The sequence below is a fragment of the Trichosurus vulpecula genome, chromosome 7 (genome assembly GCF_011100635.1).
Source record: "Trichosurus vulpecula isolate mTriVul1 chromosome 7, mTriVul1.pri, whole genome shotgun sequence".
NCBI classification, from domain to species: Eukaryota; Metazoa; Chordata; class Mammalia; order Diprotodontia; family Phalangeridae; genus Trichosurus; species Trichosurus vulpecula.
In genome coordinates this window covers 189,830,830-189,856,313 of record NC_050579.1, presented here as the reverse complement: position 1 = coordinate 189,856,313, position 25,484 = coordinate 189,830,830, and the positions used below count along the sequence as shown (strand labels likewise).

At 35.6% G+C, this 25,484-nt stretch overlaps 1 protein-coding gene across 1 annotated transcript in view; it reads right to left on the bottom strand.

Annotated features, from left to right (window-relative positions):
- CEP162 (centrosomal protein 162) overlaps positions 1-25,484 on the bottom strand; it is a 122,722-nt gene that overhangs the window by 33,978 nt on the left and 63,260 nt on the right. The window contains exons 13-19 of the mRNA XM_036768893.1: positions 24,881-25,157; positions 23,143-23,297; positions 22,722-22,949; positions 20,874-21,014; positions 18,310-18,422; positions 15,575-15,680; positions 7,948-8,074 (exon numbers count right to left, since the gene is read on the bottom strand). Coding sequence (XP_036624788.1) covers positions 7,948-8,074; positions 15,575-15,680; positions 18,310-18,422; positions 20,874-21,014; positions 22,722-22,949; positions 23,143-23,297; positions 24,881-25,157 — 1,147 coding nt within the window. The remainder of the gene's footprint in view (positions 1-7,947; positions 8,075-15,574; positions 15,681-18,309; positions 18,423-20,873; positions 21,015-22,721; positions 22,950-23,142; positions 23,298-24,880; positions 25,158-25,484) is intronic.

Here is a 25,484-nt window from a genome sequence, read left to right as displayed (position 1 = left end):
AACTTAACCCCAATTGCCCTGCCTTCCCCCCTCCAAGAAAATTTAAAAAAAAATCTGAAGGGGTATACTGTAGAAGAATTGAAGTTACTCTGCTTGCTGCCAGGGGGAAGAACTAAAAATAATGGGTGGGAGTTTCAGAAAGGCAGATATAGGCTTGATGTAAAGGAAAACTTCCTAACCATTACAGCTATTCCAAAGCGGGCTGAGCTGCTTCAGGCAGTAATGGGAGTAATGAACCTCAAAGGAGGTCACTAAGCAGAGACCAGCAGTGCTGGGAAGGCCAGTTTTAGTCAGGTATGGGTTAGGCAATATGGCCTCTATGGTCCCTTCTCATTCTTAGATTTTGTAACCCTATGAGGTAAGTAGTACAAGTATTTTTTTTTTTTACCTTTGAGCTTCAGTTTCCTCATGTGTAAGATGTGGATAAATGACTTGCTTCAGGTTACATGGCAAAAACCAGAAGCATCTGGACATACACAGAGTCCAGTGCTCTTTCTACCAAACCACACCATATAGCCTCACAAAGATATGGAGTATATAGGCTATGACAACTCACAAACCATACAGTTTCTTGTAAGTCTTAGAGTCATCCAAATATCTTTTTTTATTATTTAATTTATTTAATATATTTAGTTTCCAGCATTGATTTTCACAAGAGTTTGAATTACGATTTTTCTCCCCATTTCTACCCTCCCGCCCACTCCAAGATGGCGTATATTCTGGTTGCCCCGTTCCCCAGTCAGCCTTCCCTTCTCTCACCCCACACCCCTCCCATCCCCTTTTCCCTTCTTTTCTTGTGGGCAAGATAAATTTCTATGCCCCACTGCCTGTGTATCTTATTTCCTAGTTGCATGCAAAAACTTTTTTTTTTGTTTTAGAACATCTGTTTTTAAAAGTTTGAGTTCCAAATTCTCTCCCCTCTTCCCTCCACCCCCCCCCCCCAAGAAGGCAAGCAATTCAACATAGGCCACATGCGTATCATTATGTAAAACCCTTCCACAATACTCATGTTGTGAAAGAATAACTACGTTTTTCTCCTTCCTATCCTATCCCCCTTTATTCAATTTTCTCCCTTGACCCTGTCCCTTTTAGAAAGTGTTTGTTTTTGATTACCTCCTCCCCCTATCTGCCCTCCGTTCTATCATCCCCCCTTTTTTATCTCCTTCCTCCTTCTTTCCTGCGGGGTAAGATACCCAATTGAGTGTGTATGTCATTCCCTCCTCAGGTCAAATCCAATGAGAACAAGATTTACTCATTCCCCCTCACCTGCACCCTTTCCCCTTCCTACAGAACTGCTTTTTCTTGTCACTTTTATGTGAGATAATTTACCCCATTCTATCTCTCCCTTTCTCCCTCTCTCAACCCTTAATTTGATTTTATTTTTTTAGATATCATCCCTTCATATTCAACTCACCCTGTGCCCTCTATATATACATATACATATATAATATATGCATATATATACATATCTACATATATACACACACACACACATATATATATATATATACACATATATACACATACACACACATATATATATATATGCATATTCTTTTCAGCTACTCTAATACTGAGGTCTCATGAATCATACACATCATCTTTCCATGTAGGAATGTAAACAAAACAGTTCAACTTTAGTAGGTCCCTTGTGATTTCTCTTTCTTGTTTACCTTTTCATGCTTCTCTTGATTCTTGTGTTTGAAAGTCAAATTTTCTATTCAGCTCTGGTCTTTTCATTGAGAAAGCTTGAAACTCCTATATTTTATTGAAAGTCCATATTTTGCCTTGGAGCATGATACTCAGTTTTGCTGCGTAGCTGATTCTTAGTTTTAATCCTAGCTCCACTGACCTGTGGAATATCATATTCCAAGCCCTTTGATCCCTTAATGTAGAAGCTGCTAGATCTTGTGTTATCCTCATTAGGTTTCCACAATACTCAAATTGTTTCTTTCTGGCTGCTTGCAGTATTTTCTCCTTGATCTGGGAGCTCTGGAATTTGGTGACAATATTCCTAGAAGTTTTCTTTTTGGGATCTTTTCAGGAGGCGATGGGTGGATTTTTTCAATTTCTATTTTATCCTCTGGCTCTAGAATATCAGGGCAGTTCTCCTTGATGATTTCTTGAAAGATGATATCTAGGCTCTTTTTTTGATCATGGCTTTCAGGTAGTCCAATAATTTTTATATTATCTCTCCTGGATCTATTCTCCAGGTCAGTGCTTTTTCCAATGAGATATTTCACATTGTCTTCCACTTTTTCATTACTTTGGCTCTGTTTTATAATATCTTGATTTCTCATAAAGTCACTAGCTTCCACTTGCTCCAATCTAATTTTTAAGGTAGTATTTTCTTCAGTGGTCTTTTGGACCTCCTTTTCCATTTGGCTAATTCTGCCTTTCAAGGCATTCTTCTCCTCACTGGCTTTTTGGAGCTCTTTTGCCATTTGAATTAGTCTATTTTTTAAGGTGTTGTTTTCTTCAGTATTTTTTTCCATTTTTTTTGGTTCTCCTTTAGCAAGTCACTGACTTGTTTTTCATGGTTTTCTTGTATCACTGTCATTTCTCTTCCCAGTTTTTCCTCTACTTCTCTAACTTGCTTTTCCAAATCCTTTTTGAGCTCTTCCACGGCCTGAGACCAGTTTATGTTTTTCTTGGAGGCTTCTGATGTAGGCTCTTTGACTTTGTTGACTTCTTCTGGCTGTGTATTTTGGTCTTTTTTGTCACCAAAGAAAGATTCCAAAGTCTGAGACTGAATCTGAGTCTGTTTTCACTGCCTGGCCATGTTCCCAGCCAATTTACTTGACCCTTGAGATTTTCATCGGGGTATGACTACTTGTAGAGTAAAGAGTACTTTGTTCCAAGCTTAAGGGGATGTGCCATTGTTTTCAGAGCTATTCCTATACAGCCAGCTCTACCACACCAGTACTCCTCCTTCCCCAAGAACCACCAACCTGGACCTGACTCAGATCTTAAGCCGGCTCTGCACTCCAGCTCTGATCCACCACTTAATTCCTCCCACCAGGTGGGCCTGGGGCCAGAAGCAACTGCAGCTGTACTTCTGTAACTGCACCAGCCCTGCTGCCCCCAGAGTGGTGGCCGAACCATGAACTCTTTTCACTCTGTCCCCTGCAGCTTTTCCCACTAACCTTCTGTGTTGTCTTTGGTGTTTGTGGGTTGAGAAGTCTGGTAACTGCCACGGCTCACTGATTCAGGGTGCTAGGGCCTGTACCGCCTGGCTCCTGGTCTAGTTGGGACTGCCACCGCCTACGCTGGGCTCTGCTCCCCTCAGCTCCCAGCTCTGTGCACGACAGGCCTCACCCAGCCACCATTCAGGCTGTCCTGGGCTGGATCCCTGCTTCCCTCTGCTATTTTGTGGGTTCTGCCGTTCTAGAATTTGTTCAGAGCCATTTTTTATAGGTTTTTGGAGGGACCTGGCAGGGAGCTCATGCACGTCCCTGCTTTCCAGCCACCATCTTGGCTCTGCCCCCCCTCCCAAATATCTTAATCTATAGTTATAAATGGCTCTTTAATGTATATTGTAGGCTCACCTAGGGACTGGCAAACCAAGAAAGTAGTTATTACTCAGATTCCAATGATTTGAAATAGCATAGGGCATGAGATGCAAGTGAAAGCAAAGAGCAGAAAGTAAACAAGGGTTCCACTATTCATTAATTAGAGATTTTATGATTTGGGTGTCAACATAGTAGGTTCACTTCCTAGACTCATTTGAATGGGGAAAAGGTATGTTCTTATAATAGATTAGATTACAGGACATCCAGAAATAGCAGCATCACTCTCTTTCAGAAAATGGCCAAATCCTTATTGTGTTTTTTTGAGATAAAGATTTCTTTCTGAGAACCTGACCAAAAAAGGGTTCAATTTCCTCACGGAAGTGTTGAAATACTTAAGAGTGACATCTGAGAGGGTGAAACAAGGATGTCCATTATCACACCTATTATTCAATTTGGTACTAGAATCGTTAGCTTTAGCAATAAAAAAAGAAAAAGAAATTGAAGGAATTAGACTAGGCAAAGAAGAAACTAAGTTATTACTCTTTGCAGATGATATGTAATGATATAATTAGAGAATCCTAAAGAATCAAGTAAAAAACTACTTGAAATAATAAATCACTTTAGCAAAGTTGCAGGATATAAAATAAACCCACATAAATCTGTGGTATTCCATATAACACTAACAAAGCCCAACAGCAAGAGATAGAAAGAGAAATTCCATTTAAGGTTACTATAGATAATACAAAATATTTGGGAGTCTACCTGCCAAGACAAACCCAGGAACTACATGAACACAATTACAAAACGCTTTTCCCACAAATAAAGTCAGATCTAAATAATTGGAAAAACATCAGTTGCTTGTGGGTAGGCTGAGCTAATATAATAAAAATGACAATTTTACCTAAACTAATTTACTTATTTAGTACCATACCAATCAAACTACCAAAAATTATTTTATGGAGCTAGATAAAATAATAACAAAATTCATCTAGAAGAACAAAAGATCCAGAATATCAAGGGAATTAATGAAAAGAAATGCAATGGAAGGTGGCCTAGCCATACCAGATATTAAACTTTATTATAAAGCAGCAATCATCAAAACTACTTGGTACTGGCTAAGAAATAGAGTGGTGGATCAGTAGAATAGGTTACCCAAGATGCAGTAGTCAATGAATATGGTAATCTACTCTTTGATAAACCCAAAAAGTCCAGCTTCTGGGATAAGAACTCACTATTTCACAAAAACTTTCAGGAAAACTGGAAAACGGTATGACAGAAATTGGGCATAGACCAACGTCTTACTCCATACACGAAAATAAAGTCAAAATGGGTTCATGACTTAGATTTAAAGGCTGATAACTATAAGCAATTTGGGAGAGAAGGCAATAATGTGCCTGTCAGACTTATGGAGAAGGGAAGAATTTATGACTAAACAAGAAATAGAGAGCATTATTAAATGCAAAATGGATAATTTTGATTATGTTAAATTGAAAAGTTTTTGTACAAACAAAGCCAATGCAACCAAGATTAGGAGGGAAGCAGAAAATTGGGAAAGAATTTTTACAACCAGTGTCTCTGACAAAGGCCTCATCTCTGAAATATAGAGGGAACTGAATCAAATTTATAAGAACAGAAGTCATTCCCCAATTGATAAATGGTCAAAGTATATGAACAGGCAGTTTTCAGAGGAAGAAATTAAAGATATCTATAGTCATATGAAAAAAACGCTCTAAATCACTATTGATGAGAGAAATGCAAATGAAAACAACTCTCACATACCACATCTCTCCTGTCAGATTGGCTAACATGTCAAAACAGGAAAATGAGAAATGCTGGAGAAGATGTGGGAAAATTGGAACACTACTGCATTGTTGGTGGAGTTGTGAACTGATCCAAACATTCTGGAGAACAATTTGGAACTATGCCCAAAGGGCTATAAAACTGTACACACCCTTTGACCCAGCATAATCACTTCTAGGGCTGTATTCCAAAGAGATCATGCAAGGGGAAAAAGGATTCACATGTACAAAAATATTTATAGCAGCTCTTTTTGTGGTTGCAAAGAATTAGAAATCAAGGGGATGCCCGTCAATCGGAGAATGGCTAAACAAATTGTGATATATGAATGTAATGGAATACTATTGTGCTATAAGAAATGATGAGGAGATAAAGAACCTGGAGAGTCTTACACGATCTGATGATGAGTGAAGGGAGAAGAACCAGGAGAACATTGTACACAACCACGGACACATTGCTTCTGTGATGACTAGCTTTGAAAGACGGCTTTCTCAACAATGCAAGGTTCCAGGGCAGTTCCAAAATACTTACGATGGAAAAGGCTATCCACATCCAGAGAAAGAATTACAGAAGCTGAATACATATTGAAGCAAACTATTTGTTCTCTCTCTCTCTTTTTTTCTTTGTTATTTTATTTTATTTTATCTTTGGTTTTGTTACACCTTTCTCATAGTTCATTTCATCAGTTATAATTCATCTCTATAACTTGATTATTGGGAAAATAAGTTTAATGTGAAGGTATATGTGGAGCTTAGATTACATGCTATCTTGAGGGGAGGGGGAAAAATTTGGAACTCAAAAACTTGTGGAACTAAGTCTTGTAATCTAAAAAAATAAATAAATTAATTAAAAAACTTAAAAAACCCAAATGTTAAAAAGTGTTTTAACCTACAAGTGGGGAAAATTAAATCTATATTATTTAAATTTTAAAAAATCTATTAAACATTTGGCAAATATTAAGCAAAAAAAAAAAAGAGTGACACTTGAGTCAATCACATAAAAGACAACTGTGTATCATCTCCATGGCAAAGGGCTTGATGGAGAGGTTAAATAAAACTCTGAAAGGAATGATAAAGATTTATGGGGACAATTATTAATGAATGAGATAATAAATTATTAATCAGTTGCCTCATATACTATTGATAGAGGTTGAATTCATTGAATTCATTTCCCATGAATTCAAAATTTATTAAATATCTATTATTTTGCAAAGTCTTGGGAATGCAAAATGAAAAACATTCTAGTCCTTTCCCCCAAGGAACTATTAGAAAAGAATACGAAACATACAAATAAGAACGATACAAGAAAGAGGAAACAACTTTCTGCTGGGGGAATCAGGGAAATCTTCATAAACAATGTAGCACCTGAATTAAGGCTTGAAGGGAGAGGAAGATTTTCAAAATTTTAGGGTTCATAAATTCAAATTTACTTAGAAGAAGGTGAGTATAATGACAGTTCCAGGAAGGGAAACCACAGAGAGCACAAAACCTTAGAATTAGACTAAGTATTAAATGTCAGGGTAAAACTGAATAAAATTAACATTGTAGTGAAGGAAAATATAACAAGAAATTCAAGTATGATAAAAATGCATTTTTAGAAGGAAGCAATAAGTAAGGTGATAACATTCCTGCCCTCATAAAAAAATAAGTTGAAAACTGAACTCTACTACTTAGAAATCTAAGTTATATGAAGTGTTCCAGAAAATTGCTTCAGAGATGTCTTTAAGAAAACATCTAAACAACGTGAAGAACCACATTGTAATTTAAGGTATATGACTGTAAGAGGTCAAATAAACATGCTAACCCTTCTTGGCTAATAGGACCAAATCAAAAGTTAGTTATGGATGTCATCATAGGATTTTTCTAGTAGAGGAAACCAGTAACTTCAAGAGCAGGGTCATTAACATGCTTGTTCAATGTCAAAAACATTTATCTCAAGGAAATGGTGTTGAAGGAATAATCTATTGTTGTAAACATCTGGAACATTTCAGCATGTGTTAAATTTTATATATACATATACATATATAGACACACATATGTGTGTCTATATATGTATATGTGTGTGTGTGTGTGTGTGTATATATATATATATATATATATATATATATATATATATATATATATAAACTAGTCTTCTGGTGAAATTTGGTAAATGCCATTTTGGATGGAGGTCCATCATTTAGCACAAAAGGTGGCATTCTATATAATAAAATAGAAGCTAATAAAAAGCAACTAGTTGAAAATACTTGCCAATAGTATTCCATTCTGTGATTATGCCAGGCTCAAAACACTGAAATGTATTTATCTGCTTGGAAAATAAGGTGCTAATTTTATGTTCAACCCAATTTCAAAAGTTTTATCACAAAAGCAATACATAACCTAAAATTCTTAATGGAGTCTATGAAAACATTACATGAAATAGTAGAAAGGATTTTATTTCCTTATGAAAGCTGTTGTAAATGGGCAATTGGCAAAACTGTGTTGTATCAGGGCTCCGTGATGATTTATTCATAATATTTTTTTGTAAAACTCTGTCAGCCAGGGCAGCCTTATGTAAGGTTTGGTAGCATTTTAAGGAGTACAATTTCTAGCCTATTATTCAATTATCTAAGTAAACAAAAATTTGCTTAAGGTTTTACCTGAAGTATAAATAATCTGATCCTTAGCAAGGTCTCTCTCTTTCTTCATCTTTTCCAAGTCCACTTCAAGAGCTTGTTTATCTTGCTTCAGTACTTTAATCTCTTCTAATAATCTGTTTTTTTCTTTCTTGATATTCGAAGAAAAAAATTAAGTCCAAGTTATTTTTTGATGTCATATTTACCCCCAATTACATATAAAAATTTGTAACATTTTTTTTTTAAATTTTGAGTTCTAAATTGTCTCCCTTCCTCATTCCCCAATGCCTCACTGAGAAGGCAATTTGATATGTTACACGTGTGCAGTTATGAAAAACATATTTCCATGTTAGTTATGTTGTGAAAGATAACAAACCTCCCTTTTCCCCCCAAAAAAAGTAAAGAAAAAGTATTCTTTAACTTGCATTTAGACTCCCTCGATTCCTTCTCTGGAGATGGGTAGCATTTTTCATCATAAGTCCTTCAGAACTGTCTGGATCATCATACTGCTAAGTCATTCACAGTTGATCATTTTACACCATTGCTGTTCTAGGTACAATGTTCTCCTTGTTCAGCTCATTTCACTTTGCCATCAGTTCATGTAAGTCTTTCCAGGTTTTTCTCAGAGAATCTTACCCATCATTTCTTACAGCAAAACAGCATTCCATCAAAATCATAAACAACAATTTGTTCGGCCATTCCCCAACTGATGGATGGCCCCTTAATTTCCAATTCTTTGCCACCACTAAAAAAGCTGCTATAAATATTTTTGCACATATGGGTCCTTTTCCTTTTTTTTTTTTTTTAATCTCTTTTGGATACAGATAGAGTAGTGGTATTGCTTGGTCAAAAAGTATGCATTGTTTTATAGCCCTTGAGGCATAGTTCCAAATTGCTCTACAAAATGGATGAAATCAATATACAACTTCACCAAAAGTACATTTAGTGTCTCAATTTTCCCATATCCCCTCCAACATTAGTTATTTTCCTTTTCTCTCATATTAACCAATCTGATAGGTATGGGGTAGTAGCTCAGAGCTGTTTTAATTTGCATTTCTTTAAATCAATAGTAATTTAGAACATTTTATCATATGATTACAGATAGCTTTATTTTGTCTGAAAACTGCCTGGTTATATCCTTTGACCATTTATCAACTGAAGAGTGGCTCTTATTTTTTTTTTTTAATAAATTTGACTCAGTTCTCTATTGAGAAATGAGGTCTTATCAGAGAAACTTCTTGTAAAAACCTTGTTAACAACCACTACTGTGGTTAAGACAAATAACACCAGCACACAAGAGAGCTGCTAGCACAGGTTCTTTGATCTGCTTTTCTAAGGAAAGCAACTTTAAAGGGTTTACAATCTCACTTTAATTAAACATACATATGTCATTCACTTAGTTCAGGGGAAAAAGTCAGCATCCTGAACTTCAGAGCAAATACAAACAGAAATTACAGACTATATAAACAGATCAACAGACAGGTTTCTGTCTGACCATAGCAATACATACAGAATTACCAGAGAGAGAAGCACCAACATCTGGGTTTTCAAAGCTGGAGGGGCTCCTTGATGGTTACCCAGAGTCTCCATACCAACACTCTTCCATGAGTGTGCCCCCAAAGCAAAATCTCTCCTCTGCAGTTCTGAGAGTTCTAGCTTAAGGGCTACCCTTGGAGTATACACACACACACACACACACACACACACACACACACACACACCCTTTTTCAGGCCCCGAGGGCTTCACACCTCTCATCACTTAATTAGCAAAAGGGTTTTCAGCCTTCCTACAAACAAAGGAAAGATTCAATCAAAGACACTTGATTGCCTTAGTGCTGAGAAGCATTGTAAAAGAAAAAACGCTAAAAAAAGTCCCACTTTGCTTGCCCTTACAAACCTTTTCACAGTTATTACTGTGTATTTCCCTCCATCCTATTCACTGTCTCTCTTTTCACCCTGTCCATCCTCAAAAATGCTTTGCTTCTGTCTTTTACCTACCCTAATCTGCCCTCCCTATTACTGCCCCCCCCATCCCCTGTCCCCTCCTACTTTCCTGTAGGGTAACATAGATTTCTGTACTCAAATGAGTGTGTGTGTTATTCCCTGTTTGAGCCAATTATGATGACAGTAAGGTCCACTTACTGCCCCCCCACCTCCCCCTATCCTCACCTCTACTGCTAAAGTTCTTTCTCCCCTCTTTAATATAAGATAATGTACTCCATTCTACCTTTCCCTCTCCCCTTCTTCCAGGTCATTCTTCTTTCTCACCCCTTAATTTTATTTTTTTTAAAGATAATCATCCTATCATATTCAACTTTATACCTGTGCCCTTTGTCTACGTATACTCCTTCTAAGTGCCCTAATAGTAAGAAAGTTTTTAGGAGTTACAAGTATCATTTTCCCATACAGGAACGTAAACAGTTAAACCTTATTGAAACCCTTATGATTTCTCTTCGTATTTACCTTTTTATGCTTTTCTTGAGGTTTGCATTTGAAAGTCACAATTTCTATTCTGCTTTGGTCTTTTCATCAGGATTGCTTTAAAGTCCTCTATTTCATAAAATGTTCACTTTTTCCCCCTGAAGAATTATATTCAGTTTTTCTGGGTAGGTGATTCTTAGTTGTAATCTTAGCTCTTTTGCCATCTGGAATATCATATTTCAATCCTTTTGTTCCTTTAATGTAGAAAGCTAAATCTTGTATTATTCTGACTGTGGCTCCACAATAATTTATGCTGCTTGCAACATTTTGTCCTTGACCTGGGAGCTCTGGAATTTGGCTATAATATTACTGGGAGTTTTCATTTGGGGATCTCTTTCAGGAGATGATTGGCGGATTCTTTCATTTTCTAATTTACCCTCTGGTTCTAGAAATATGAGGGGGTTTTCCTTGATAATTTCTTGAAAGATGATGTGTAGGCTCTTTTTTGATGAAGTAGTGCAATAATCTTAAAATTATCTCTCTTGGATCAATTTTTCAGGTCAGTTATTTACATTTTCTTCTACTTTTTTATTCTTTTGATTTTTATTGTTTCTTGATGTCTCATAAAGTCATTAGCTATTCTTCAATGAACTTTTGTGCCTCCTTTTCCATTTGGCCAGTTCTACTTTTTGAGGTGTTTTCTTCAGTACATTTTTGAATCTCTTTTTCCATCTGGCCAATACTGCTTTTCAAGGCATTCTTCTCCTCATTAGATTTTGGTACCTTTTACTATTTGGTCTATTCTATTTTTAAGGTGTCATTTTCTTCAGTATTTTTTTATTCCTCCTTTACCAAGCTGTTGATTTTTTTCATGATCATTTTTCTTTTTCTCAATCTCATTTCTCTTCTCAATTTTTTGTTCTAAATCTCTTGATCCTTAAAATCCATTCTGAGCTCTTCCATGGCCTGAGACCAATTTATATTTTTCTTTGAGGCTTTGCTGTCTTCTTCTGATTGTGTTTTCATCTTTCTATAGACAGAAGTTTTTTCTGTTTGCTCATTTGTTTCCAGTCTATTTCTTCACTTCCAACTATATGCTACTGTAGGGCTCTGCTTCTGACGTGAAGAATGCACTATCCCAAGCTTCAGGGTTTTTGTGCATCTGTTTTCAGGATAATTCTAGGGACCAGCGTGTTTTCATTTTTTCCAAGATGGCATGATCTAAGGAGAGGGGGCCTGTGCTCTGGTCTGTGAGTGACCATAAGCACTCTTTTCTGCCCTGGAACTGTGACCTGGGTCCCCACTCTCCCGTGGCCACAAGCTGTGGCGTGCTAGTGCTCCGTCTCACCTTGGGACTGCCACCTAGGACTGCAACCCAGATCTGGGTATGGACAATGTTAATAGAGTGCTGCCCCCAGTGCTAGCGCTCCTATGATCTCCTTCTGACCAGTTGTCAGACACCCTTATTGTCTGTGGGCTGGAAGATCTGGAAGCAGCCATTGCCGCTGCTGCTGCTTCTTCAGTCACTCCCAAGGCCTACTCCTGGTTTGCTGGGCCTGGTCTCACACCTCTATGCAACAGATCTTTCCTGCCAATCTTTTAAGTTGTCTTGGGCTGGAGAATTGTTTCCTTCCTTTCATGGCTTCTGTCACTTTGTTTTGAGGCATTATTTAAAGTTATTTGGAGAGGAATTTGGGAGAACTCAGGTGAATCCCTGTCTTTTCTCTGACATCTTGGTTCTACCCCCAGTCCAAGTTATTTCAAAGCACAGAATCTTCAGAATAATTCTATATTGCCAAAGTCATTTCCTTGGCTGATGATGTATTATTATATAGATAACTTGACATATAGTTTTAAAAAAGAACACAGTGTTAAAAATTTTATTTGAATCACCTAGCATAATTCAGTAAGTTATTTTTTCAGTTTTAAAACCCCACAGGTCCATTAATATATCACAATGTAACAAAGTTTAGTGAACCTTATGTGGACCAAGCCACCAAGGCAGAGAAGAAAGAGTACTGGATTTGGAATCAGAAGGCCTGGGTTTGACTACTTATTCTACCATTTATTGACCCTATGACACTGGGAAAATCATTACAACCTCTCTTAATCTCATTTTCCTCATCTGTAAAATAAGGTGACTGGACTAGGATCCCTCTTGTAACTCTAAATCCAATAGTCCCCTGATCTCTGTTTTACCTGGACCAGAGTCTTCATGATACAAACTTCTGAGTGCAGGCCCTGTCCCTCTGGGACAGTACTGTGTAGAAGAGGAGAATAAGAAACTTACATTTCTTACAAACCTTTCTTCAGTAATATATAGCTTTTTAAGCATACAATCAATAAAATTACTTGGTAATGGTTACCCTGAATCTCTAATCAGTTTCTTAGAAAGAGGGTCTAGGTCAGGTGTCAGTAATGAATGGCAGGATGACTGCCTGCTGCTGTCATGCCCCCTCTTCACTGCCTAGGAAGAATGGAAGAAGCATAAACACCATAAAAATGGGGGTAGGCAAAGATCCTGTTTGTTCTATTTCTGAGTTGGTGGTTGGAGTACTACTTCAGCACCATCTCTTTCCTGATAGAAATATATCAAAAACCAGAACTGGAGTTTATACTTTATAAATCTTGCTGAACCTCTGCTGTAGGTGTTATACTGTACCTGGAGATAATAGCCATTTTTGCTAAATTCTCCTCCAAATGTCAGGACTTATTTGTGAGGAAGACAGCAACACAATCTCTATACAAACAGGGTTTTCTTGTATTTGGCTTTTTCTACCCCTGATTCATCCATATGTGAAATGACATATCTCTATCTCTATATACAGGAATTCCATAAGTTTATTAATATGGCTTAGAGAGAGCCAGCATCAGTATCAGAAAGATCTCTGTTCAAGTCTTGCCTCTGATACAAACTGGCTGCCTGACAAAACAATTCACTCATACTCCACCAGCAGCCTCCACCTAACTCTGTAAAACTAAAAGCGCTGTGCAATGATTTAGATGCATTGGGAGAAGATGTTTGCTTTGCTGCTCCTTCTATCAATGAAATCACAGATCTGGACATTAAAAAAAAAAAGCACAGTATTCATATGGAAGCACTCACACATGAAGCAAGATACAATAGTGCCTTGCTTTACGTAACAATAATAATAGCGAACATTTATAGAGACTTTAAAGATTTCAAATGCTTTATTGATAATATATGTATTCGCGAAAAGTTGCACAGAAATCCACATTTTTGTAAGTTTTATTTAACTTACAACCACAAAAACACACTAGGTAAGATTGTTTTAATAAACTTCATGGTGAGTCCTTTTGCCAAGCAAGATTACTGCATAACTTACTTTTTTTGTGTGGTAAAATCTCGATTGCCAGAGATTAGATTTCCTTAAATTGAGATAAACATGTATTGTAAGCCTTGTCTACCAAAATATAACTTCTACATATAGAAAAAAATCTGATATAACTATGTTTATATATAAAGCATTATTCTTATTGCCTCAAACTAGCATAACAATTTCTAAGCCATTGATTTTTCATATGCCGAGAATTCAAAATAATAACTGTACATTTCATGCCTATGAACTACTTTGTACGTGTTGTAAATGTTTTATCTCAACAATTTTTGTTGATGGGTTTGTTTTTTACACCATTACAATTTCCCAGTGCATTCTTACTTGTTCCCTCGCTCCTCTGCTAACAAACTTTCCTTGCAACAAAGAAAACACCAAAGCAAAACCCACCCAGCAAAGCAACACTGTCTGACAATGTTGGCAGCATTCCACGTTCACTGCTTCCCACTTCTCTACTGAGAGACAGAAAGTGTGTTTTGTTACCTGTTGTCTGAGATGAAGAATGGTCATTGCAATTAATCTGAGTTTTGTTGCTTTTTAGTGTTGTTTTCATTTACATTCCTGTAATCATTATGCATGTTGTATTCCCAGTTCTACTTTCTTTGCTCTGCATCAGTTCATGGGTCTGTCTATATTTCTATTAATTCTTCATATTCATTATTACTGTATAATAATATTACATAACATCTAAGAGTCACCATTTGTTTAGTCATTCCCCAACTGATGGAAACCTATTTTTTTTCACTTTTTTTTTTACTACCAGAATACACAGCAGTTTTCCTATGAATATTTTCATATACATGAGACTCTTCTTTCTGATTTTGGACTCTTTGGGGTTATATGCCCAGTAGAGAGATCACTGGATCAAATGTCTAACAGGTGATTTTTCTTGCAGAATTTCAAAATATTTCCCAGAAGAGTTGACCCAATTCACACATCTACTGACAGTGGATTTAATATGGTTATTTTCACAAAGACACTCTGATATGGACTATTTCTGTCTTTTATATCATCCCTGCCAAATTGATGAGTATGAAGTAAAACCTCAGAATTGTTTTAATCTTAATTGTATTATTAGTGATATGAGGCATTTTTCATATGGCTGTTGATAATTTACACGTATCATTTTTAAAACTGTTAATATATTTTGATCACTTATAGCTTTTAGTCTTAAATTTTTGTGTTAATTTCTAATTCTAGATATCAGACTTTTATCTGATACAGATTTTTTTCCCACTTAGCAGTTTTTCTTGTTATTCTAGGGTTGTACTGTATTCCAGCAAAAGCCTTTTAATTTTATATAACTGAATTGTTCTTTTTTGTCTTTTATAATCTCATTTCTCTCCAATTTTCTTATGAATTCTCCCCCTAATCACAGAGCTGAATAGTCCCTTCTTGCGTTCTCTTTAATTTTTTAAAATGATGTGACTGTTTTTGTTTAGGCCACTTATCCATTTGAAATTAGTTGTGGTATACAGTGTAAGATGCTAAATGAAATGTATTTTTAGCTAAACTCCTCTCCAGTTTTCCCAGTAGTTATTGTCAAATGGATGTCCTTCCCCCAGGAATTCATGTTCTTTGGTTTACTGAGCACATGAGGCTATTGTGTTTGCTTCTGTGTGTTGCTAATCTGGCTTATTCCATTGATTTACTGTTCTAGTTTTTTAAATAGGACCAAATAGTTTTCATCTTTGTAACACAGTGTGAATCTAGTAATGCTAGGTCCCCTTCATTTTTCATTATTTTTCTTTATATCTTGTTGAGGATATAAACCCCAAGGTTTTGAACCTTTATTTTCAACTATAGCAGATTTTGTATGAATTTTTAATACAGTCTTGACTATTTGTTATTGGGACAATTCTCAGGCTACTTACCAGTGTTGTTCGAAGTTCTGCTAGCAATTCTGTAAAACTCTGGTTTTTGTTTGGCTCTGAATCTTGAACTACTTGAGACGGGAAACTACTTTTATTCAGCTGTTCTCTAATTTAATTTGAAAATATATAATTTTAATATTTTTTATAAAACCACTCCTATTTCATTCTTAGACAAGTTCTTTATTTAGTAAGAAAATTATGAAAGGTGAAAAACTCAAAAAAGAATCTCAGTTCAGAACTAATAAGACACAAACTAATGTTAAGATACTTAGGTAATTTTACCTTTTAAGAGGAATGTCTTGACCTTTAAGTTTTCAAAATTACTAGAAATCTTTTTCTATATACTCTGTTATAAATATTATCTGCATAGGTAGAATTTATTTTAATACAATTTCCATTATTAACCAGCCCTTTGTCTCAGTTATAGTGTGAACGTACACTGATACTAATCTAGACATACATTCATGTTTATGGAATGAAAGAAAAAAGAGATTATCCTGGAGTCTAAAAAAACCAGAAAGGATTAAAGATAATATATTCTGCATTTCATTTTTATAAGATACATATAATAAATAACCTGTTAACAAGGTTTTATTTTAAAAAAGAAACACCCAAGTGACATCCTAGGGCCATTAAAGATTCAATTCCAAAGAGTCTACTGTCTATGTTTATATTACTGTAGAGTGACTAATATTCATGAAATGAATACACCAACACGTTATATGAATTGTAACCTAATAAAATACTTTATGAAACATAAGATTAAATTATATTAAGTAAATTTAAATGCTAATCTTCTATTTTGATTCATTTAAAATTGATAATTCATGTATTTTACATGGCAAATCTCAGTTGTTTAGAAAACCCAACTTATCAGAATGCCCTATTCCCCTGGTTTTCTTGTTTTTAAATTTAGAATTTATAACTAGCTTACTTCCAAAAGAATATGAGATGGCTAACATTAAAAAATTAGACAGGACACAAAGATAAAATGAAATAGTATCCATCTAAAAGAAGAGAAAGAATGGCTAGTCTCAAGCATTAGAATTAAGCAGATCCTAACACTACGGCAATAAATACAGCTCTAATTTTGGGGCAATTTAGGATGACTGATGAAGAGACTGAGTTCAAGGGCTATACCATATTTACTCAAATGTTTTGCTATGACATAACATCTTTTTCTCTTTCCCTATTTTGAAAAGTAAATGTGACTAAAAACTCTACCCTATCTCCCATCTGCTCCTGAAGGGCTGATGTGGACAACTAAGAATGACTGTTGAATGCATAAAGAAAAGTACTTTAATATTGATCTTGCCAGGTCTCTAGAGAATTCGCAACCTTTTAGGCTTCCAGAAATATTGGTCCCAGGGGATTCTAGAGTTTCTTTGTCAAAGAAAGGAAGCTTTTACCCTATAAAATCCCTCAACAGCTCTTCCAAATATTAATTGATATAGGTTGGGAAAATTATGTGAACATTGGAAAACTAATGTATTATGGGTCATGGATACTGATGCTGACAGGCAGTGTTGCCACACTGGTGGTGTGTAATCACAAATAACGATTTTTGATGAGCACTCGTTTCTAGACAGAAGACGGTGCTTTGCAAGCTAACACACAGACAGGTGCTGCTTCTCTGGCTTTGCTCAAAACATTAAAGTTGAGATAAACTGATAATCCCAAAGAAATTACAACTCAAAATATGAATTCAAAATGTGAAAAGCAGATTGTAAATGGAAGGGTGGGGCAAGACTGAGTTAATACATTAGAGCTCTCTGTCCTACTCAAAGTTAAGTGATAAAAGGCTAAGCTTGATGAGAACACGTTTCTCTGCATCCATCTATCTAGCCAAGACTCTAGACTAAGTGTGAAAAATTTTTGACCATTTTAAGATATCTCTGAAAGCCACTGGAGAAAGTGAAATGATGCCAGACAGGAAGTCTCTTTTGACTGGCTGAGGAAACTTGGTAATAGCTTTGGAACTTATAAAAAATGAGGGAGACAGAACTGGAGGTTTCCAGCAAGTTAAAGATAATTCCAGCAAGATAAAGAAGAGAGTATTTCCAGTTAAACATACGAGAAGGAATCCATTTTGAGGGAGGGGAATTGGGGTCAGATTTTTCAGGTCTTGCCCACTCCCAACAATCCACTTCCCCTCCCCCACACAAGAGGAGTCTGAAACAGCTCATGGCAATGTCTGTGTTGGGATCTAGGGACAGGTGAGATGGCTGATTCATGGCTCTACAAAAAGCCCCTAAGAAAACTATAACTATACTATACTTAAGGGGAACATGTTGAAGATCTAGCAAAAAGCCTTTTAGAAGCCGAGTTACCCCCTTGCTACATGTGCTCTCTAAGCTTGGGACCACTTTCTCCTCCACTTCTGTGTAAACTTGTGGGAGAACATGTCACAGATGAGGAGACATTTTGTACCAAGGATACCCACTACATCAACTATACTAATGTAGATATTATCCCTTTCAAAAAGGTAACGTCTGACTGACTAAATTGATAATTAATGTTTTTAGAAGTTAGTCAAGAAATCATTTTAGGATTAGTAACATTCTTTCTCAGGAATTAGTGCAAACTCAACTATTAATATGCTATACAAAAACAATAAAGTTCTAAACTTTAAAATACTACAGGCTAAATGATTTAAGTATTAATATTTAGAAAACATTTTCATTTGGCATTAAACTAATTAGTAAAATTCCAGTAAGAGTTTATGAAAGACTTACTTTAAGGAAGCCAATTCAGTCAATAAGCACTGGTTTTCTTTAAATAGTCTTTCTTCATTTTTCTTATTTTGTACTTGAAGCTCTTTTACCTGTTTATATAATCTTTCATTTTCCTTTTAAAAAAGATAGAAAATTACATGTTGCTTAAAATCCAACTGCAATGACAGACGGTATACACTGCAAAACATTTTTTTTAACTTAAAGGTTTTTTCTACTTCATTAATAGTGATTGTGCCACGCTTTGAATAAACATAAACATATTTTAAAATCTCAGTATCTAGAGAACCATACATTAAAATTCTGGAACCCAGAGTTTTGTTTTTTAATTGGAACTGTGATTGGTATAGGAGAACACTCTAGTGAGGAATGCAAATCAGCCTCTGCTCTGCAATGCACAGTCTTAGAGAGCAAGCCTGCGCACCAAGAGTTTAAATGACTTGCGAAGTGTCACAGTCAGCTCATGTCAAACTGAACCAAGTGCCACTGACTGAGGTTGGCCCTCTATCCCCTATATCCTACTCAAATAATGAAATTCACTTCTCTCAAATCAAGAAAACGTACAGCTAAGTCTGAAGAGAAGTTCTACAACTGTCTAAAGGGTGTCTGGGGTGATGATCCATTTACCACTATTCAGTTTTCCTATTTGTTATATGAAAAATGTTTGAATATACCATTTGTGAGATTTTGTGTCTAAGTGTAGGATAGGAGAGAAAGTGAAACAAAGTGGTTAATGAAAATGGATAGAGCTTCTCAATGTTGCTTTGCTTTTATAGGCCATTATGAGGGAAGATTTGTATAGCTGGTGGTGATTCACATTTATATATCTCTGAATTTTACAAAGCAATATCTATACACCAGCCCTTTGAGGTAATCTGAGAATTATTCCCACTTCACAGATAAGGTGACTGAAAACTTCACAGGGGAGGCTCAGAGGGTTTAAGTTGGTTACAAAGGCATCTTAAGAGGGATTCAAATTCAAGGTTCATGACCTCAAGTCATTCTTTCTACTAATCCATGCTGCCACCATCATCATAAAATGTCAGGGCTTAAGGAGTGTCACAGAATGATCATCTAGTACCATCCTTCACTTTATAGATGAGGAAACTAAAGCCCAACGAGCTTAAGTGACTTGAATGATCTCTCAGAATTAATGGGACAGCTACAACTTGAGAACCAGTCTTCAGATGTGAGTCTAATGCTTGTTCCATTACACCACACTTTAGCAGACTTTAATGATAGTTGGTGTAAAAAACAGCATTTGTTCATAGTAGAAAGCTAACTGGAAATAATCCAGAACTGAAGGTTGTAATGGAAGTAAAATTATTAGCATTTAAGCAAAGGACCCCTTAGACTAGCTGTGAACTTCAAAGGAAGATGCCTGGACACCTACAGCTGTGCCTCTATCTCAACTAGAAGAGAAAATCAGAGAGCTGGAGATAAGAGACCTAGGACAAACTCAAATATGATTTTCTTCCCATCATGTATTCTGTTTATATCCTGAAAGAAGAAAAATCATAGCTGGAGGACCATTTTTGGAGGCTCAGATAAGGAATAGAAGCTTGTAAGATTAGGCTTAGTAACAAGATCTGATTAATACTTCTGAAGCTAAAGAATTCACAGTTTTCTTAAACCAAGCTGAAGTCCTGGTTTCTTTACTTACTAGCTTTGTGACCTTGGCGAAAAGGAAGATAACTTCCCTGGCTCCCTGTTTTCTTATTTGCAAACAAGAAAATTAGGCTAGAGGATGTTTAAAGAACCTTTCAGCTCTAAAATTCAGAGTCTTAGTCCTAGGTAAGATTTGTGATACATGTGAAGAGGGAAAGAACAAGGTTCCAGATGATAAAGTGGTACATGAAGTAGAAGCAGGCTTTGAGTGAGACTAGTACAAGTAGGAAATATAGACTACCTATGTGCCTAAGAATTATATTTCTTTGATCTTTGGACTGTATTTTGTCTTAATGTTACTATACAAATAGTAATTAGAATTTAATAAATATTACTGATTTAACTTTAATAAATAATTATGGTTTTATATAGTAAAAGCCTAGTTGGCCTGATCATGTGTTAAATGCTTAGAGAAAAGCATTTAAACAATGAGTCTGTGATTATATTACCATCTACCTGAGGGCATGGAGAAAAACAGAAGAAAAGATAAGGAATGAGAAAATAAAAGAAAGCAAGAGGGGAAAAAAGGAAAGAAACACCTAGAAATGGCAGAATGTCAATCATCAGATGGCCAAATGGCCATTTAGTTGCACCAAGATTTTCTCACAAAATCCAATGATTTTTTTTCCTATAATGGAACATATACTGGTAATTTAGTTAAATGATTAAAATCATGTTTCATTGCAAAAACTCAAGCATTAAACGATATCCTTTCAATAGTACTTTAAAAGATAAAATGTCTCTTTCCCACAACAGTTTCTAAGAAATATTTAAAAATGATTTATACTGGAACCATGGTGGCCATTCAAACTTCTGCAAAGTAACACATACATATTTTAAGAGACTTTATTTTAACAAAGGATGAACAGAGAAATCTATCATTATAAGAATTGCCATACTTGCTGATATCCTTGAAGAAGGGTCTCCTGTTCTTGGATTTCTTTTTGGATTTGCTTTAATTTTTCTTCAGAGATGGGACCAGTTGTTTCTCCAATGTTAAACAATTTTAACTTCTTGTTTGTCTCTTCAAAGCTATTCAACTTTGAAAAAAAAAAAGCACAAAACTTGTTATATTTGGGGAAAATGACTGAAGTGGAGAAAAGAAATGGAGAAAAAGTACAATAATCTTGCACTGGCCTTTACGTTATTTGTATTATCTTATCACACTAGGATTTTGCCATAATTAAAACAATAAACATTGGTCTTCTGTCACTTTATGGAAGGAACTCTAAAATGTTACCTTATGTTCTTATGTGGAAACTCTAACTTAGCTCTCCCCTAACTTGTAAGACTTTTTTTGAAGGATACATTTCTTCACTGGTTCCATCAATAAGTATGTGTTAAACATCTACTATGTTTAAGGCACTCAGCTATAATTTGCTCAGAAAGCTTCGCAATAATGTCTGGCAAAAAAGCAGCTAGGTGGCACAGTTGATAGAGTGCTGGGCCTGGAGTCAGAAAGACCTCCGAGTTCAAACCCAGGCTCAGGCACTTAGTAGCTATGTGACTGTGCAAGTCACTTAAATCTGCATCACTTTCCTCACCTGTAAAATGAGCTGGAGAAGGGAAATGGCAACCACTAAAGTACCTTTGCCAAGAGAGTCCCAAATGGGGTTAGAAGAGTTGGACACAAATGAAATGACTGAACAACAATAAAAAGCAAAATTCTGAATTAACAAAACAATACTTGGAGTCCAGGTCATGAAACCATGTTATTGATAAGACAATGTTATATCAAAGCATTTCTGGCACTTCTAATACTCTGTTTTGTTAGGGTTACAGAAGGAAGCTTGCATTTACAGAGCACTTTAAGGATTGCAAAGTGCCTTATGTGTGTTATCTCAACAACTCTGCAATGTAGGTACTAATATTTCTCCCATTTTAAAGATGAGAAGACTGAGGCATAGAGAGTTTAAGTGACTTGCCTAGGGTTACAATGCTAGTAAATTACTGAGGCTAGATTTTAAGTTAGGTCTTCCTGATTGCAAGTCTAGTACCCTATCTACTATGTTCTTTACCTGCATGAAACATTATATACCAAACTGATCACAGCTTATATAACGAGGAAGCATAACTATATCTACAAATATACATATATATGTGTGCATATATACATATGTTAAATATTTATTATTAAACATTAGATCCACAGCATTTCCTTGAATAACTTTTGCACTTTCCATACAAAGTTTTTAAAATGAAAATGGGTATAGAAAAATATATTAAGATTTTATAGAAGATAGGAGACCATATAAAGGATTCCCATTAAACCTTCCTAAACCCCACTCCAATTATGTGGGGTTACTCTGGCAATCCAAATTAAAATGCACTATCATTGGCCTGAATGAAGAGTCCTTACTGTGTATATTCATTAATGAAATGGTTTTGACTAAATAACTGATTTTAGGCCCCAAGGTACCTTGGGCTCCCTACCTTATGTGGGAAGCAATTCCATTGAATTGTAAAATAACAAAATTAATGAGACTGGTTTATTAGGAGAGCAAGTCATAAAGGAGACAGAAATAACGTGTTCTAGTCAATGAGGGTTAATCCTAATACAAACAAGTGGGATACCATCAAAGTTGAGCCAATTTGGACTAACAGAAGTTTCTTAGGATATTCATCCGGGTTTTATGCGGAAAACTTACTATATCAAGCAATACTCTTCAGAAAAAGACAAGGATAGACATAGATGGATATATACTGAGTAACTGACAGGGAAAAGAAAAGACCAACGGCTATAATACCTTGGCTTGAAGTATATAATTATCTTGATTCACTCTAAAAAGTTCTTTTTCTTGTTGTTTCTTTATTTCTTCCATCTTATTTTCCAGCTCTTTCTCTTTCTCTGAGAAGGCAGCTTTAATTTGTTCAATTATGGCTTGAGCTCCGCTCCACTTTTCTTCTGCCTCTCGAACCCTTTTTAGCCAATACAATTCTCGCTCTTTGTTTCCCACTGGGCATAAGATGGAATCCTACTTAGAAAAAAAAAATTTTATTATGGTAGATTTACACAAATGGTTTGAATCCAAGTAATGAGCATAAAACAACACAATGAATAATTTTTCACTTTAAAACAAATGCTAAATAACAATTATTTCTCCATCACTCTTGGCATTTATTCTATTTTAATAGTTCTTTAAGAAATGCCAAAGTGTCACTACTTACATTCTGACACAGCACTTGGGGGTCTACTTCTGCAGGAACTTGACACTGAGGGTCATTAGCAAGTGATTTATTAGGAGTGGCGACGCAACTTTCAATTTTGGTCACTTGTTTGCCTGCAGCTCCAGATCTTATTAGTTTCGTTGCAAATAAATTTCCTAAATTTTGCAAAAGAAAAAAATGCACTTAGTCACACTGTTACCAAATATAAGGAACTAAGGATAAAAATATCTTCTTACTGTGAGTTAATAAGACTTTGATACAGGTTGAACCCAGTGACACAAGTTAAATGTTTTAAGCACTGACATCAGGTGCACTTAACTTTTTTTTGGGGGGGGGGAATTCTTATTTCAAAATCTCTGATGTTTCAACAAATTCTAATTCTCTCAATAGACTGAACTAATTATTGAAATATGTGGCCATTAAAAACAAACCAAAAAACAATACATCCAAGTGGACTGTGAAAGTGAGGACAGGTTAAACAATTAATATATACACAGATATCTATCAGTTCTTACTCCAATGCCTTACCATGGTAGGGAGGTGACCCTGATGCACAAATGTTGTGCCAGCCAAGCTCAAGCTTGCTGGAAAGGCTTCAGGTATTGTTCCAAAAAGTAGACGGAGGCCACTCTTGGGGTACCATCTTTTCTAAAGTACAAGAAACTCACTGCCAGTAGGGTGGATACTTGGTGATAAATTCTTTGGCCATGGCAACCAATGAAAATTACCCTCGGTATTGTGCAGTTCCCCATTCTCCACTGATAGTGGGAGAATAGCAGCCAAGAGAGCAGAGAGTATCTGGAATCACACAAATTTTAGACTGTCTATAAACTTTAACTTGGTCATTGTATAAATACAAGATCCTTGTCCAATGATTAAGAAGTGGACTTAGCAGAAGATCCAAGTTCAAATTCTACCTAATTTACTAGCTGTATAACTTTAGGGAAGTCACTTTACCTCTCTATGTCTCAGTTTCCTCATGTGTGAAATGGGGATAAAAACAGTACTTACCTCACAGGGCTGTTGTGAGGATTAAATGAGAAAACATATGTAAAGTGCTTTTCAAGCTTTAAAGTACTGCATAAAGGTTAACTATTATTACTACTACCATTGGAGGAACTGAATCATGTCAGCATAAATATTCTTATTATAAACAAAACAAGAAGGCAGTTTAAATTAAATGCAAATATGGCTTATAATTTCACCTAGCTGGTTTTAGTATGCAGCCAAAAGCAAAAAGAAAAACCATTTTATGGGATATCTGCTTATCTCATACTGCAATGACCATGATAAGAACTTGTAAAAAAAACCCATGAAAATAATGAAAATAATTTCATTTTATGTGCCAGTCTCTCTTGGAAAAGATGAAACACTAGAGAAATTCTAAGAGGACCTTGACAAGACTTCCAAATTAAATGAACATATGCTATGACACTCTGGGACTCCACTTGCAAAGACAGGAACAGATAAGGACAATGAAAAACATGTTGGAAAATATGAATAAACTGCAGCCTGTAGTAATAATAATAACAATAATGATAATAATATATTAACTTACCACTGTGGTGCCTTTTACAGCATCTGGAACAAGTCAACATTTAATAAATGCTCACTGGTTGATTTAATTTAGTACACAATTATAAGAAATATGGACTAGACTGAAAAGGCATTTTTTTGGTTCTTTGAGCTGTGACAGAAGTTTGAAAGTACAAATTATTAAAGTATAATAATCAATTACCTTTTTGTCTGATTTTATATGGAGGGGATTTGGATTTTAAGTTTTCCTTTTTCATTATGTCCTTTGATGTTTTCTTTTCAATAGCAGAAAAAGCTTTTAGTGGTGAATATGATTTTCCATATCCGGAGCTTCTCACAGATGCATAGGGGCCACTCTGTGATTTTCTCTTAAGTAAAGGAGGTGTACTTCTTGTCTTCTTGGATGTTGCCTGTTTATTGATAAGAGGACTGACAGCATCCTCTCCAGAGCTCAGCTGAGGTAACTGAGGTCTGATGGACTGTACAGAATAAGAATTTGAGAGGAGCATGTATTACTTAAGTATTTGGAATTTAACTATAGGAGTAAATGAAATAAAAACATGGCTAAGTTACAATGATCATTAAAAGATTAATTTTTAAGAGAAGACAACCTAGGAAGGATAACAAAGGACTCTCCATGTACCCTACCTGAATCCTTAACATTTTTACCCATACCTACAAAGTGAGCAGCTTAAAGTCTTTCATAGGAAATACCACCTTCACTGACAACATGAATAGTGTGCAGAAACTGGGGAAGACTTATCTTTAACACCTTTTCTCTGCCTATTCATTAATAAGCCTATGAA